Genomic DNA, 15,226 nt, shown 5'->3' with positions numbered 1-15,226 from the left:
GCTGCTGCATTCTGAATCATTTGAAGGGGTTTGATGGCACTCTCTGGGAGGCCTGAGAGTATTGAGTTGCAGTAGTCCAGTTTAGAGATAACAAGAGCCTGGACTAGTATCTGTGTAGCCTGTTCGTTGAGGTAGGGTCTGATTTTCTCGATGTTGTACAGGATGAACCTACAGGACCGTGCAATTGTTGAGATGTGGTCTGTAAAGGTCAAGCTGTCATCGTGCAGAGATACGTGCAGAGACGGCTGGATCGTCAGGCTGGAAGGACAAAGAGCAGGGTGTCATCAGCATAGCAATGATATGAGATGCCATGAGACTCAATCACCTGCCCTAGAGATGTAGTGTAGATAGAAAAGAGCAGTGGACCCAGAACTGACCCCTGTGGATCGCCAGTTGTGAGTTGCTGCGTTTCAGAAATCCCTCCCCTCCATGATACCTTGAAGGATCCGTCTGAGAGATTTTATAGCCATCCTTTGTGAAAGACTAGAAATTTCCAGTTAATTTATGCGGATTAAGACTGCAATGACTTGCTTTGCAATACCAATCAACAGCATCCCTTTAACACCTATTCCATGTAAAAAAAAAAAAATCTTTATATGTATGTGGTGTTAATCTAATGCACATTACAGTATATTAATAAGTCTATATTATACGTCCATACAAAACGTCCTCTGAACATAATCACACAACAAATCACAAAACACATATTGCATAGATTGTGAAACTAGAACTAAAAGTACTTATTGTATTGAATTGTATTTACTTGAGTATAAACAAGTTGACTATACTAAATAACACTAAACCTAACCCTAACCGTAACCTTCGTAAGTGTTATGAATTGATTTGGGTGAATTTTGACATGTTTATTGTTGCGTCTACTTTCAATTATAATAATGTAGTGTTTTATATCAATTCGTTTTTATTTAATAATCCTAACACACACACTGAGGCATGCTGAGCTTAACACGACCAAATATATATTTCAAAAGCCATGTGCAAGTGTCGTGGCAAACACGTCTGTTTTCTATCTCTTGACAGTCGGTGCTATTTCACATCATCTTCTGGACAAGTTTCCACCAGTATTGTGCAATGAGAAGAAATAAAATCCGCTCTATTATGAACATCAGTGGAACGTTGTTTTTACCAACTTGTGTGTGGTCTTATATTCCATCTTATTTAGTTTTCATTAAAAATTTTTTTTTTTTTAATGAAGTAAATCACACGTGAAATCTGTGGTTCCTGAATATAACTTCCTGAAAAGCAGTTAATTTTATGTGACCCATACGCTCAGTGCTACTACAGTATATGACCAGTCATAATTAAATATATCACTTTTTTTGCGGGGGGGGGCCCACGTTGATATTTTTATTGTGCTGAAACACCATTGTTACTCAGAGTGCATTTCACAATCCTTAAAATAACCCACATTATTGCTAATATTATTCAATGAGTAGGTTGTAGAGAATGTCATGATTTACATGATCCTTCCTTCCTTCCCTTTTCAGCCCTAGGCAGCCTCCGTGGAGGAAATGATCCGGTGGATTCTCAAATCTTTCTGCTTATATTCTGAGATATTAATAAAAGAAGACGCGAAAATAATCCTTTTTTGTAAGATTACCATCCCGCGTTCTCAGAAACAGGAAGCACAAAATCCTGTTTTGAAGACTTCCACATGGTGGAATATGTACTGTTACAAAGTACTAGCACTGGAGACTCCTTCCCCCCAAAAAAAACGGCATAGAAAAAGCAATGATTAGCCACACATATCGGGATTCATGGTGGCTTAGTGGTTAATATGTTTGCCTTGCATCTCCAGGGTTGGGGGTTCAAATCCTAACTCCGCCCTGTGTGCGTGTTGGCATGTTCTCCGTGTGATTCGTGGATTTCCTCTGGATACTCTGGTTTCCTCCCCAGAATCTCTAAATTGGCATCTCTAAATTGTCCGTTGTGTGTGAATGTGTTTGCGATTGTGCCCTGTGATGGGTTGGCACCCAATCTGTCCCCCGCCTTGTTCCCCCACATTTCCCTGAGATAGGCTCCAGGCTCCCCCATCCCCCTGTGTAGTATAAGCAGGGTCACACATTTTTCTTCGTTAAATAACACCAAAATCTTTAATCCTTTAATTATATATCTTGGATTATATACAGGTTCCCGTGAATGATCTGTTACTACATTCTAGGAGCGAGACTTCGCAAAGATGCTCTGAAAGTCTGAAAATTATTTATAGGCAGCGTGCTAAATGGGAACAGTTGGTTGGGATTATGGAGAACTGGAACACAGAAAGAACGTAGAGCATCAAGTGACAGGTCATGTGACCTGGTCTACGGTTCCTTGTTAGGCTGAGGAAAATGGAATTCATGGTGGTGTGTGGAGCAGATGCTCCCGGAAGCCAGCGCCGATGTGTGCAGTAGCCCAGGATTCTGTAGATGGCAGTCATATTCCTGCGACATTGGTCGGACATTGTAGGTCACATTGGAGAAGTTCCAAAAAAGGTTCCAAATCATGTGCCAGGTTTCACCAGAGAGATTAAACAGTTTCCTGGGATCAATGCACGGGCTCTGGATGTTCCTGGATGGGTTTGCTCAGGTCTGTTGATTTTGTTTAACTGTGTAATCAAAGAAAGCTGAGAACAGAAATAGAAGAGCCAGGTTCACATGCCGGAGGATTACCACCATATCCACAGGTCTGGCCAGATTCAGACAGACTTGGGTGTTTGTGCAACAACATAGACAGTGATAAGAGGTATGGCGACATGCCGATGCATAGTCTTCACATAAACATATGCTACTTTATTAAATTAAAACCGTACTTACAGACTGTAAAAGATGGTGGACTTCCATAACATTCCATCTATTTTCCATACCGCTTATCATACCCAGGAAGCCAGGAGCCTATCCCAGGGCACAAGGGACACAAGGCCGGGGGACACCCTGGAGGGGTGCCAGTCCATCGTAGGGCACAATCGCACACACATTCACACACTATGGACAATTTGGAAATACCAGACAGTCTACATATCATGTCTTTGAACTGGGAGAGGAAACCGGAGTACCCACAGGAAACCCCCAAAAGCACGGGGAGGACTCGCAAACTCAGATGCAAACAGGGCAGAGGCGAGATTGGATCCCCAAAACCCAGAGGTGTGAGGCAAACGTGCTAACCACTAAACAACCGTGCCCCCCAGATGTTGAATTTTCCAGGTGTGTCCGTGAGTTAAAAAAAACCCATCAACTTCACTGCATTTTTAAATACCATTACAGACTCGAATAAATACCCGGGGTATAAATTTTAAACCTGGATAAACGTAAACCAATTAAAATAATGCGGTTTAGAGATCCAAACAAAATAAAGCAGCTTCCTGCTGAAAGTTTACAGCTAATTTATCAGCTATCTTCTTTCTTCGTTAAAAAAAGAAACCGCATGATGATCTGCAACTTGCAAAAAAAAAAAAAAAAAAATTGCATGGGGTTATCACCGTTTCGCAGCTTAACATCCAACCTGCGGAAACATGTACAAGGAATTCATTAACTAGCTGATTAGTGAGCTAAACTAGCTAGCCAGATCTTTTAAGGTTTTACAGTAGCAAACCTCTTTATTAAATTTCAGTGTTTGCCCAGGATAATGCCAAAAAGGGCCATCTAACTATGTAGCTAAAGACGTGTATGAATGAACATGAGCTAAGTCAGAAACCTAGCAAGCTACTGAAACCCCAACAGCTAGTCAGCTAACTTCACTTGTCTTTGTATTCTGTTGATAATTGAGGTGGTGTTCACTTTAGTTGTGTCAATTGTAGAAATATAATATAAAAAGTAAAGTGATTACGCAAGACGACTTATTTACTCTTACTTGAGCAGTACCTCTTATATATTTCATCCTACAAGCCCTGAATGCACCAATTTCCCAGAGAGATGGACAAAAGCCATCCTGAGCCGAGCAGGTCACAGAGTTCAAGTCTAACCGGTTGAGGAATCTCTCAACATTTATCTCAGCACTGACGCTGTTTTGACAACATCAGGGGGTCTTTCTCACACACTGTCTTCTTCTGTATGTGTTCATGTGGACAATGAAGGGGGTGGTGGTGGGTGGGGAGCCCTTCTTTGACCTCATTGGCTGAGAGCGCGTGAACGGACAGGTCTGCCTCCAGGGCAGTTTTAAAGCTCAGCGTGCTCTTCAATGCGCTGTGCTATCTTACATAATCGTTCCAGGTACCTCAGGAAAACACCTAGGATCCGTTGGAGAACATGCTCGTGTTTGTGGTTACTTTGTTGACATGTTCAGGGTCATAGTTCTAGATTTCTAGATACATTTTTAGATCGCATGCAGGACAATATATCATCGTTATGCGTTGAGCAATAAATGTTCACCTCAAAGCAATCAAGTGTATCGTAATTTCCTCGAACAAGCAGGGCTCGCACATTGTCTCATCTGTGAAGCAGTAACGGACAGATTTAGTCACGTCAAAGTCACGTCAAATTGATTTATATAGCGCATTTATACAGCAACACGAGTGTTGACCGAAGTGCTGCACATCATGCGTAATAACAAATACATTCAAATAGAGCATAAAATATCATTGAAATAAATCTATAAACAAATACTTACTATGAGAAAACAAACCAGATAGAACTAAGACCAGAGAATAATCAGCTAGACAGGGTAGATTATAGACAGGCCTGAGAGAAGAAAGAAGTTTTCAGGTTTAATTTATGCACATTCTGAATGTATAATGCAGAAATTACAACACTCATATAAGCCTGCGAATCAGTTTTCCTGTCTCAGTGTGAGTCTTTATTCCATTCAAGCAGATATTAAATAAAAATAGACACATGCATAAGCAATATAACACAGTATGAATTTTAAACAGTATAAAGTGCACACAATGCCCTCGTGAATTAAAAATATCCTTTGACATTGATTAAATGCTGTCTCTGCACTATCTCAAATAGACCGATTTGTTGGACTCACATTGCCCAAGAGTGAGAATGATAATAAGGGTCAGTATCCTGATTTACTTTGTCCCTGTCTGTTCCTGTTTTTTTTTTTTCTTCTCTTTTCCATCTGCACTGACGTATAATTTTGTGTTTGTTCACTACAAAGCAAACAGCAGTGTATGATGTGCAGCGTACGAATAAGAACGGTTTCGACTCCTTACCTCACCGTGCGCTTATCAGTTCATTTGAGCTTGTTTTTATTAGGAAATGCAAATGCAATGGATAATATTGTAATACAATATATTATGTTACAATTTATTATTACATTACATTCTAGCACGTGATTAATGGCACAATGCCCAAACTGTGTTTGGTAACAGAGGGTGTGCAGACACACTCACATGGAACAGACACTGTGCCAAGGACAATTCTTGGCACACGATCAAAGAATTAGGAAAACGTTTCATATGAAAGAAACTATGGAAGTGCAAAAGTACAATGAGCAAGGTCAGAGAGTCAAAATAAGTTTTCATTGATTTCTTTTTTTTCATTTTGCTATAATAATAATAATAATAATAATAATAATAATAATAATAATAATAATAATAATAATATTAATCTAAAGCATAAATTTATTGCATCTGAGAATGTGTATAATTATTTGTTTTTATTTAAATAAAATAAATTCATAAAAGAAAACAATTGATTGATTTAATTGATTGAAAATCTGTTTATGTAATACAATGTTAAACATAATAATAATTATCTTACTCCTCCTATATTCTTTTTCTTTCCTTTAAAAAAAAATCATTAAAAAAAGTTTTCGACCAAAACAATTATACTGAAATGAAATGCGATGAGGAGTCACGTGATCCCCCCCCCCCCCCCCCCCCCCCCAGTCGCTGATTGACAGCTTGGTCACGCGTCTTGTTTAGGATGCTTAAGCCACGCCCCCTATTCTCACATAGCCAATCAGAAAGCGTGCCGTGTCTGGTATAAATGCACTGAGCGGCTCTGTTAAACTCAATCGGAAGCTGAACATTAAAAATCAAATCACGTTGGTTAGAGCTTTATACAAAGTATTCGCGCACTGTACTATGGGAAAAGAAAGTATCTGGTTGTTGATCATCGGAATTTCTGTTATTTCCTGCGAGCTTTTCTCAAATTCAACTGAAACATCTTCAAGTAAGTGAAACAGCTTTGCACTCCAGTTCAGAAAGCATAAAAATTATTATTATTATTATTTTTTTTTATTAATAATAATAATAATAATAATAAAGTATCATGGATATCAAGTCTCTAAATATGCATAAGTGTATGCTTAATAGTTATGATGTATGTAATTATGTGTATAAGATGAACATTTATATAAAGGCTAGAATATTCTGGAAATCTGGACAAGTTTCTTCAATAATTTTTTTTAAATTTTATTTATTTTATTTTTTTTTACGTTTGACACATGACTGTACCGTCTAATTCTTTTACCATAAAGGTTCACTATTATTAGACCAGCTATTGTTGGTCCCATTCCATCTTCGGCTCCGAGGTTGTGGTCGCACTGATGTTTTGTCTGAGTCTAACAAGTTTAAGCACAAAGAACCAGAACCCATTGAGGACTATAAGGGGTTATTAAACTCTAACTTCATTACCAGGTAACACTACTCACTGGAGGACAGATTTCCGAAGCATCCAGTCCAAGTTCTCGTTGCGAATCGCAGATCTCCCGGATGAGGACCTGTGCTACCTCGTCCCTGGAATAAGAGAGACTGTATCAGACTGCAGATTCAAGCTTGATGCGCAGACCTTTCTGGTGATCCACGGCTGGTCGGTGAGTTCAACATGCACACCCATGTTCTGCTATTCATATTAAGTTCATGTACAGGGTGTCCCAAAAGTCTCCATACAAAGGAACTATGTACGCCAGCATCCCGTCGGTTGTGCCTTCGTCAGCGGACGGTCGTGGACGTCCACGTCTTGGTGTGCAACACTTCCAGTCTTTTTGTATTCGTTAATAAGTTTGGCAACAGTGTCGTGTGTGATGTGCTCGCCATGTTTCCTGTTAAAGTCCTTCGCAACCTTGCGACAGCTTCGCGATCCAGCCATGAGAATGATTTCAATACGTTCTTCTTTTGTCTTAAAGTGTATTTGAAAAAAATCTATCTAATATAAACTGAATATGAAACATTTTGGAGGAATGTTTCATTTTTGCTAAAAAGTGCTCATTTCCCCTGTGTATAGAGACTCTTGGGACTTCCTGTATAATAGATAAAATCTGAACATTTTGGTATTATTGGTATAATTGTGGTTTTTGCAGGTTGCAGGACTGTTTGAAAGCTGGATCGCTAAGCTGGTGTCTGCTTTGTTCGAGCGTGAGCCCAATGCCAACGTCATCGTGGTGGACTGGCTGGTGCGTGCCAGCCATCACTACCCCACCTCAGCTGAGAACACCAGACTAGTGGGTCGGGAGGTGGCCCAATTCATCGACTGGTTAGAGGTACAAATCAGGACAAGTTCAATTCCCATAGAATTCAAGATTTTAACTAGTTTTTTTGTTGTTGCTTTAATTTACTGCTCACTCTGAGATTTCATTGTTTCACACCACCTGTTTTCTCTTTTTTTCGGTAAAGATTATAGGCTACCCACTTGAGAAGCTGCATGTTTTGGGGTATAGTCTGGGTGCACACGTGGCAGGCGTTGCAGGAAACCTCAGCAACAACAAAGTCAACAGAATCACTGGTCAGTGACATCAATTAACTCCAGTTTTAGCCCACAACCTACTTATCCTACATACTAATTTTACTTGGGATGTACTTGCTCTGCTCATAGACCCTATAGACAAAGCAAGCATTTGTTGGGTTTTAATTGTATGTAATATGTACACGTCAATATCTCATTAGCCAGTTGTTTGGGATTAGCTATGGATTGAAAATGGTTATCATAATGTATCTACCTAAAATGTTCACATTCTTTTTTTATCCATTAATTACCCAACACGAAAGTATGACCTTATTTCTTATGCACTGACTACAACACATATGACTTTTATGTAGTCTACTGGAAACCATTTCTTATAATATTGTTATTAGTGAGAAATCTAATTTCACCTTTGACATTTTTTTCCTTCACTCTACAATTTTAGGTTTTGACCCGGCCGGTCCGACCTTTGAGCACGCCGACAGGCCAAACCGGCTCTCCCCTGACGATGCAAAATTCGTCGACGTCCTGCACACAAATACCAGAGGCAGCCCGGACCTCAGCATCGGCATCCAGAGACCCGTGGGTCATGTGGACATCTACCCCAATGGAGGCACCTTCCAGCCTGGCTGCAGCCTGCAGAACACCATGAGGATGATCGCTACATACGGCTTGTACAGTAAGTCATTGTGCTAATGCTGACATCAGCGATAATGATGTTTACTGAACTTACAGATACATGAATCATGTATATTTTAGTTACCACTGCAGCTTCACTCTACTACAGTGGCGACGATGGGTCCTGTGGTGTTTAGTGCCATCAATCATCTGAATATTAGAGCAAATTTATTCACTGAGGTTTATTGTATGGTTGTTCATCTTAAAGTGCATTATTCAGTAACTACAGTGAAATTAATAGCAGCTATAAGAATGAGGAGTTAAGGGAATAATATTACAAATACTAAGAGGTCAGAGAGCTAATATTTAGATATTAGAGTCAGATGCTTTAATCTCTATGATTGTCTCGAATGAATTTGAATTCATTTAAATTTTTGACGACGTTTGAATGCTTTTCCCTCTATTAAAATTCCAGAGCTGTGGAAACCAGAAACCATTCTGAACTCTGGGCTGTTGTTGTTTAGGGATTAATGTGTGTCTTCCCACAAACCTGGTTAAAAACATCACAATGTCACATTTTTGATGATCAATAATCTTTAGAAATGTTAATGTGAAGAATACAAGATCTGTTCACTGTCCTTTTTACCTTGCCCTGAAACATTAGTAGGCTAGCCAGCTGGCTAATCACAAAAGAACTTGCTAGTGTGAGGTTTTTCTTCCAGGGCTTTGTTGTCATGGTGAGCTAAATTTAAGCTATGTGGATTGTATCTGAATGAAATGGGTTTCTAGACATTTCCAGTGCAATTTAATATTTTTTTTGAAAACAAATTCTTGTTAGCTAAAAAGGACTGTTTGTCCTGAGGTAAAAACAACAACAACAACAACTTAGCTTTACTTCAAACAGTGCAATGAATTTCTGGTTGTTTTTTGAGCGACTGAATAACGTTTCGAAAACAAGTCCTTGCTAGCTAACTAGCTGTTTGTTGTGAGGTTAAAAACAACAACATCTTAGCTTTACTTCAAACAATGGAATGGATTTCAAGACAGTTCCAGAGCAATTGAATAATTGTTTTTGAATTCAAGACCTTGCTAGCTAACTAGCTATTTTTCCTGAAGTAAAAAAAAAATCCTTAGCTTTACTTCAAACAATGCACTAGATTTCTAGACATTTCCAGAGCAATTGAATAACGTTGCGAAAACAAGTCCTTGCTAGCTAACTAGCTGTTTGTCCTGAGGTAAAAACAAACAAACAAACAAACAAACAAACAAACAAACAGTCGTAGCTTTACTTCAATCCTCTCTATCGCTTAAACCCTCCAATCTGTCTAGTTTTATTATTATTATTATTATTATTTTTTTACCTCAATTCCACGTTTTACTACTATGAATTACTTAATAGCTAAAGTTAGCCTAGCAGTCATGTAATAGCAGGAAAATGTGAGACATGCTAGGCGATGGCTTCTGGGAACATTACATGATCAAAGGTTTATGAAAGTTAAAGATTTATTTCCTGTGACGTCTGCGTTCTCAACAGACATGGACCAGCTGGTGAAATGTTCTCACGAGCGTTCGGTGCACCTGTTCATCGACTCGCTGGTGAATAAGGATCAGCAGAGCCTGGCTTACCGCTGTAGCTCGAAAGAAGCCTTTTACAAGGGCCTGTGCCTCAGCTGCCGCAAAAACCGCTGCAACAAGCTGGGCTACAACATCAACAAGGTCCGAACAGCCAGGAGCACCAGGATGTACCTTAAGACACGTGAGATGATGCCTTACAAAGGTATGCGCAATCATCCCAGTGTTATTTAATTGTATTCGTGACCATAATGTTGCTGGCTTGTTTGGTCTTTTAGTTGTGCCTCATTAACGTACATGCTATTTGTATTCTCTCTCTAGTTTTCCATTACCAGATTAAGGTACATCTCTTTAGTCATAGTAACTTGGCCCTGGACAACCAGCCTGTGAAAATATCTCTGTATGGAACTCATGATGAGAAAGATGGCATCCCAATAGTTGTGTAAGTGAAGTGCCCATACTTTCAGACACAAGTTTGTGATTATATTGCCTACAGAAGCACAACACTACCTGCATTTTAAATGTTTTTCATTATGAATTGCTCATGGTTAATAATTACTCATTAACTACTGTTAATTCTGCATATACTGAACATACTATACGTAATTCTGTGAGTAACGTGAGTCTGGACGTGTTCTAGGAACTTTAAGGGGTTAATGATACATACAAATTGTACTAAAACAAAGTAGTTTTAGTCATTTTGGTGACACGGATATGTTCCATTTCAGACCGAGCATGATCACCAACACCACCATCTCTTTCCTGGTGACCTCGGATGTAGATGTAGGGGATCTGCTGATGCTCAAGATCCAGTGGGAGAGCGATTCATACCTGCCGAGCTTCTTCAGCACCAACCAGTTCCTGATTCGCAAAATGAGAATTAAATCTGGCGAGACGCAAGCCAAGTAAGTATCAGTCATGGATGACGATATGTTTTTCTCCTAAGAGTTTTTAAAAAGTATATTTTATTGTACTTGTTATTCTTTAAATATTATTTGAGAGTATTTATACTTTACCGGTGTATAATAAAAAAACACTTGAATTTCCATTAACCCCGCCCTTTTTACTCTTTTGTTACAAATCCGGATTCAAAAATTCTTTTCAGTACAAGCTTCTGTGCATTTACGTACATATATGTACATTATGTACAAAGACCCAATCATATCCATACCGATATTATACTCACTCACTTCACACTTTAAAGGTCAAAGGCAGCTTTACTGTCATTTTTAGCAACGCTTGGCAATGGATATAATCAAAACACCTTCAGGAAAATTCCATACAACAAGTAGTGGACACTGACGAGGACTAAAAAACAACACCAAATACGGACAATAAATACAGACCATTATACCATAAGGTATACAGAATCACACAAAAGTAATCAAGCCATATAAATAGGAAATATATATAATATTATACTATATATAACAAGTGGTGGCTTGACGATTAGGGCTCTGGGTTACTGATCGGAAAGTCGGGGGTTCAAGCCCCAACACTGCCAAGCTGCCACTGTTGGGTCCTTGAGCAAGGCCCTTAACCCTCTCTGCTCCTGGGGCACTGTATCATGGCTGACCCTGCGCTCTGTCCCCAACTTCCTGATATGCGAAGAAAATAATTTCACTGTGCCGTAATGTATATGTGACCAATAAAGACTCATTAATCATTATCATTATAAAGTGTATCACCAGTGGGGGGATTCAACACAATTGAGAAAAATACTATTACGATGAATTTTTTTTCAATGTCAGGCGAACAAAGCGAGATTTGTTTCAATTCTATTTGACTTCATAAGAAGAAAAATGATGACCACGACTCCTGCTTTAACCCCAACTTTTAACTTAAGTTGTGTGAATTGTTACAAATTTGCACCACCTTTAAAAATGAGTTGATTCATTTCAGTTAAAATAATTCCGTTTTCATTTTTTAAATATTTGGTAACATTAAAGTGTGGACGTTTGAAGCGAAATAAAATATGACACTTATCACTGACTACATGCTCAGAATTTATTTATTTATTTTTTCTCTAAATTATTGGTACAAAGCTCATGTCTGGAGAAATTGAATGTACTGTAATGAACCTTTAAAATATGTGGTACCTTTGAGGGTACCTCCGGGAACAAATCATTTGTTTTTCAGTTTTACTTTCTAAAAAAATCTGTACCGTAATGCAATATGTTTATGATATTTATTTGTACCTTTGTCCTTCCAGGGTGATTTTCCAACCCAAGGACGTGGAATTTGGGAGCCTCACTCAGGGCGCTGATGGTGTGATCTTTGTAAAATCCAACGCCAATCCCCAGAGCAGGAAAGAGGAGAGGTACAAAACAAAAAACGGGATAAAAACTAATCCATTGTGTACGATCTGCATGGGAACAAGCCAGACCATTAAGTTTATATTAGGAGCAAAATTGAAATCTTTTTCTTGTTGCCGCTAATCATTAAAAAAATTGTTTCAGGTTGCATAGGCTTAAAATGCATGGCAGCTTCTTCAAGCAGGACGGAACCGAGGCAGCAACCGACGTGAAAAATCCAGAAACGCAAACAGAGAACGCAGTGACGGCAACCACAGTGATGGTCACGCACAGTTCCTGAGGCAGTGGACTTTAATGCTGTCTGCGATGCTGTATTGAGTCGAGTGTAATTAGAAACAGAAGCCGTGTCTTTATGTATTGTTCGTACATAAACTTTAAGAAACTACATGACAGATTAATTAATTGTGGCTATGTGATATTTTGTAAATAATTATATAAGAATTTGTATTACATCCTATTATATTAATGCTACTTTTAAAACCTGTCAGGTGCTCTTCTTATTGAATAAGTGTCATATAATGTAAATTTGTGGCCTAAATGTTTATTCTATAACATTATAGATCTGTTAGATGGATCTACCTCTGCCTAACATTCCGATTGGAAATTCAAAATGGCCGACTTCACGCATATTTAAAACACAGGTAGAATTTCAGGAAAACTGTGTATTTTTTTCGCATTCGAATTTGAACCGTATTAGTATTGTGTGTGTAATATGCTTGTAATATATGTTTCTACTCCAACCAAATGCCTTTGATGTATATTTTTAGTAAGTATGTATAAACTAGGAATTCTTACATCCTCTATGTACAGCACATTTAACCAGGCTCTTGGTCCAAAAGATATTTAGAGCTGTAGATTTTACCCGACTGAGCCCGGGTTTTCCAAAATCGTCGGAGCACAGATATATATAGCGTGATTACATGACGGAGTGAGTGTCACACTCTCTGGTACACTCTCTCTACCAGTTAAAAAGGGATATCGGGCCCAGTGAAAAATGAATACAAATATGAATAGTATCAGCGCCAACCGTGTCCCTAGCCAAGTGTTATGTTAACACCACTGTCTTTGTTTTGGATATTTATTTAGACCTCGGGTATAGTGCATTTAAACTGTAATCATAAGTACTTTGTATTTGCAAATGTATATTTCAATTAAAAAAATGATACTTTACGAAACTGAAGTCTATATATCATCTCTCAAGTGTTGGACACATTGACGCAAGGAAATTTCAGGGCTCCTGTTCGTGACTGTGAAAAACTGCTGACTGAGAATTGGAGGACATTTCTATTTAATTATTACACTTGTGTAGGTTTTATAGAATTGAATAACGGCCAACTGCTTCGATACATTCCAACCATTTACACTTGAACTAATAATAAACAGCCAGTGTAATCTGATGGACAGGAACCATTGTGTTCACACACGCCTTTAGAGCAGCCATAAGCACACTGTTGTGCTGTAGAAAAGACTTTCATTCCAGTGTACTGTGTGGGGAATGGGGGATGAGGAGGGCGGGGGGATTGGGGGTGTCCATGTGTCCAAAGGAATGAATGGCTGAATGCATCCTCTGTCTTGCATTGTGGACGCTTGAGAATTTGACACGCCATGTGATTCTATTCGCTATGCATGCTGTCACTGCACAGGATGAATTACACAGTGTGTGTGGTGTGAGTTGAGTGTCTGTGTGTGTGTGTCCAGCACTGTTGGAAAAAGGTTAGAGGTGGAGATGGTGCCATGAGATTAAATTTTTGTAAAGAAAAAAACCCCACCAACAAACAAATAAATAAATAAATAACAAGCTATTCCGATTGTAGATTTTAGCAGCTAGGGCTTGGGCTTAGGTCTTGTTTTGGGACTTTTTCCCCATTTTTCTCCCTAATTTGATCACCAGCCAACTTCAACCCACCATCCAGCTCTCCCCAACCCGCTACCAGCAGCTACAGTACCATGACCATCTCTTGACGATAGGGTTCCACCACTCAGGAGCTGATGAGATGATTAATTGGAAACAAAAAGTGAGACCAACCCCATCCAGAGTATTCCCCGCCTTGTTCCCCATGCTCCCTGGGATAGGCTCCAGGTTCCCCGTCACACAGTAAGGACAAGCGGTATAGAAAATGAATGGATGGATGGAAAAGTTAGAACAGGAAAAACACTAGAGTAGGCCCTGAAAGTGCATTCAAAAAGAAGTGCTGTTATTTCATCAGGTTATCACAGATCAATAGAATTTGAACAAGTTGTCCAAGTAAAAATGCTCGCTCTTATTAAAAGTCTCCATTTTTAATGGATGTATCATAAGTTATGATGACATAAACTGGCCTTGGTAACTGACTGTACTGTTAGAAGTGACTCTGAAGGCTGTCACTGGATCAGGTGTTGGAAGAAGTCTTCACAGATCAGCTACACATCCAGAATCATGCTTGGTGTCAATGTTCCAGTGTCTATTCCAGCCTTCAGCTACGTCACACTGTGCATGCTGATCTCTGCAGCTCCGGTCTCAATCTCAAGCACTTTCCACTTGTCAGCAGATGGGTGATTATAGTGGAGGTGTTAGGGTTTTTTTTTTTTTTTCATTTGAATATTTGGCACCTGCTGGAGAGTTACTTGTTATGGCATTGCTGTGATGTGATGGTACGAGTGTCAGTGACTTAAACGCTATGTAAGGCTGCAATTAAGGAGAGAACATTATACATGTGGGATGCAACATGATTCATGTCTCATTGTGTATGTGTGTGTGTATGATTCATGATAACATAGTAACAGTTCATTCAAGGGTCATGTTCATAGAGCTGCATGAACCCTACCCAAGCTGAAATAACCCTACATAGACATTGATCAAGGCTTATTCCAAGAGGCGATCATTTTGAAGCCAATTCGGAAGACATCACATCACTGTCAAGTCACACATCTTTCTTGACATAAGGTTGTTATGACAATTTCAGGGCAGATTTATGCCAGTACTCGTGTTTAGTGCACCTCTGGGCTATCAGAATCACATACCACTGATGTGTCAATCATCAAAACTCATTGCGGGTTGGACAACAAATATATAACTCAAATATTACAGTGTTATAGCGTTGCCATAAGTCGTCACAA

General features: G+C 39.1%; 1 protein-coding gene across 1 annotated transcript; it reads left to right on the top strand.

The window, feature by feature from the left end:
• The first annotated feature begins 5,947 nt into the window (after positions 1 to 5,947).
• LOC108280930 (lipoprotein lipase) lies at positions 5,948 to 13,305 on the top strand. Its single transcript, XM_017496439.3, has 10 exons — positions 5,948 to 6,116; positions 6,584 to 6,759; positions 7,246 to 7,425; positions 7,559 to 7,667; positions 8,071 to 8,304; positions 9,778 to 10,020; positions 10,137 to 10,257; positions 10,544 to 10,720; positions 12,028 to 12,135; positions 12,275 to 13,305. Exons 1-10 carry the CDS (start codon positions 6,029 to 6,031, stop codon positions 12,408 to 12,410), a joined length of 1,572 nt encoding a protein of 523 aa, XP_017351928.1. The 5' UTR covers positions 5,948 to 6,028; the 3' UTR covers positions 12,411 to 13,305.
• The last annotated feature ends 1,921 nt before the right edge of the window (positions 13,306 to 15,226 follow it).

The sequence above is a fragment of the Ictalurus punctatus genome, chromosome 20 (genome assembly GCF_001660625.3).
Source record: "Ictalurus punctatus breed USDA103 chromosome 20, Coco_2.0, whole genome shotgun sequence".
NCBI lineage: Eukaryota > Metazoa > Chordata > Actinopteri > Siluriformes > Ictaluridae > Ictalurus > Ictalurus punctatus.
Note: the sequence above shows the minus strand (reverse complement) of the source record. Positions and strands in the feature narration are given on the sequence as shown.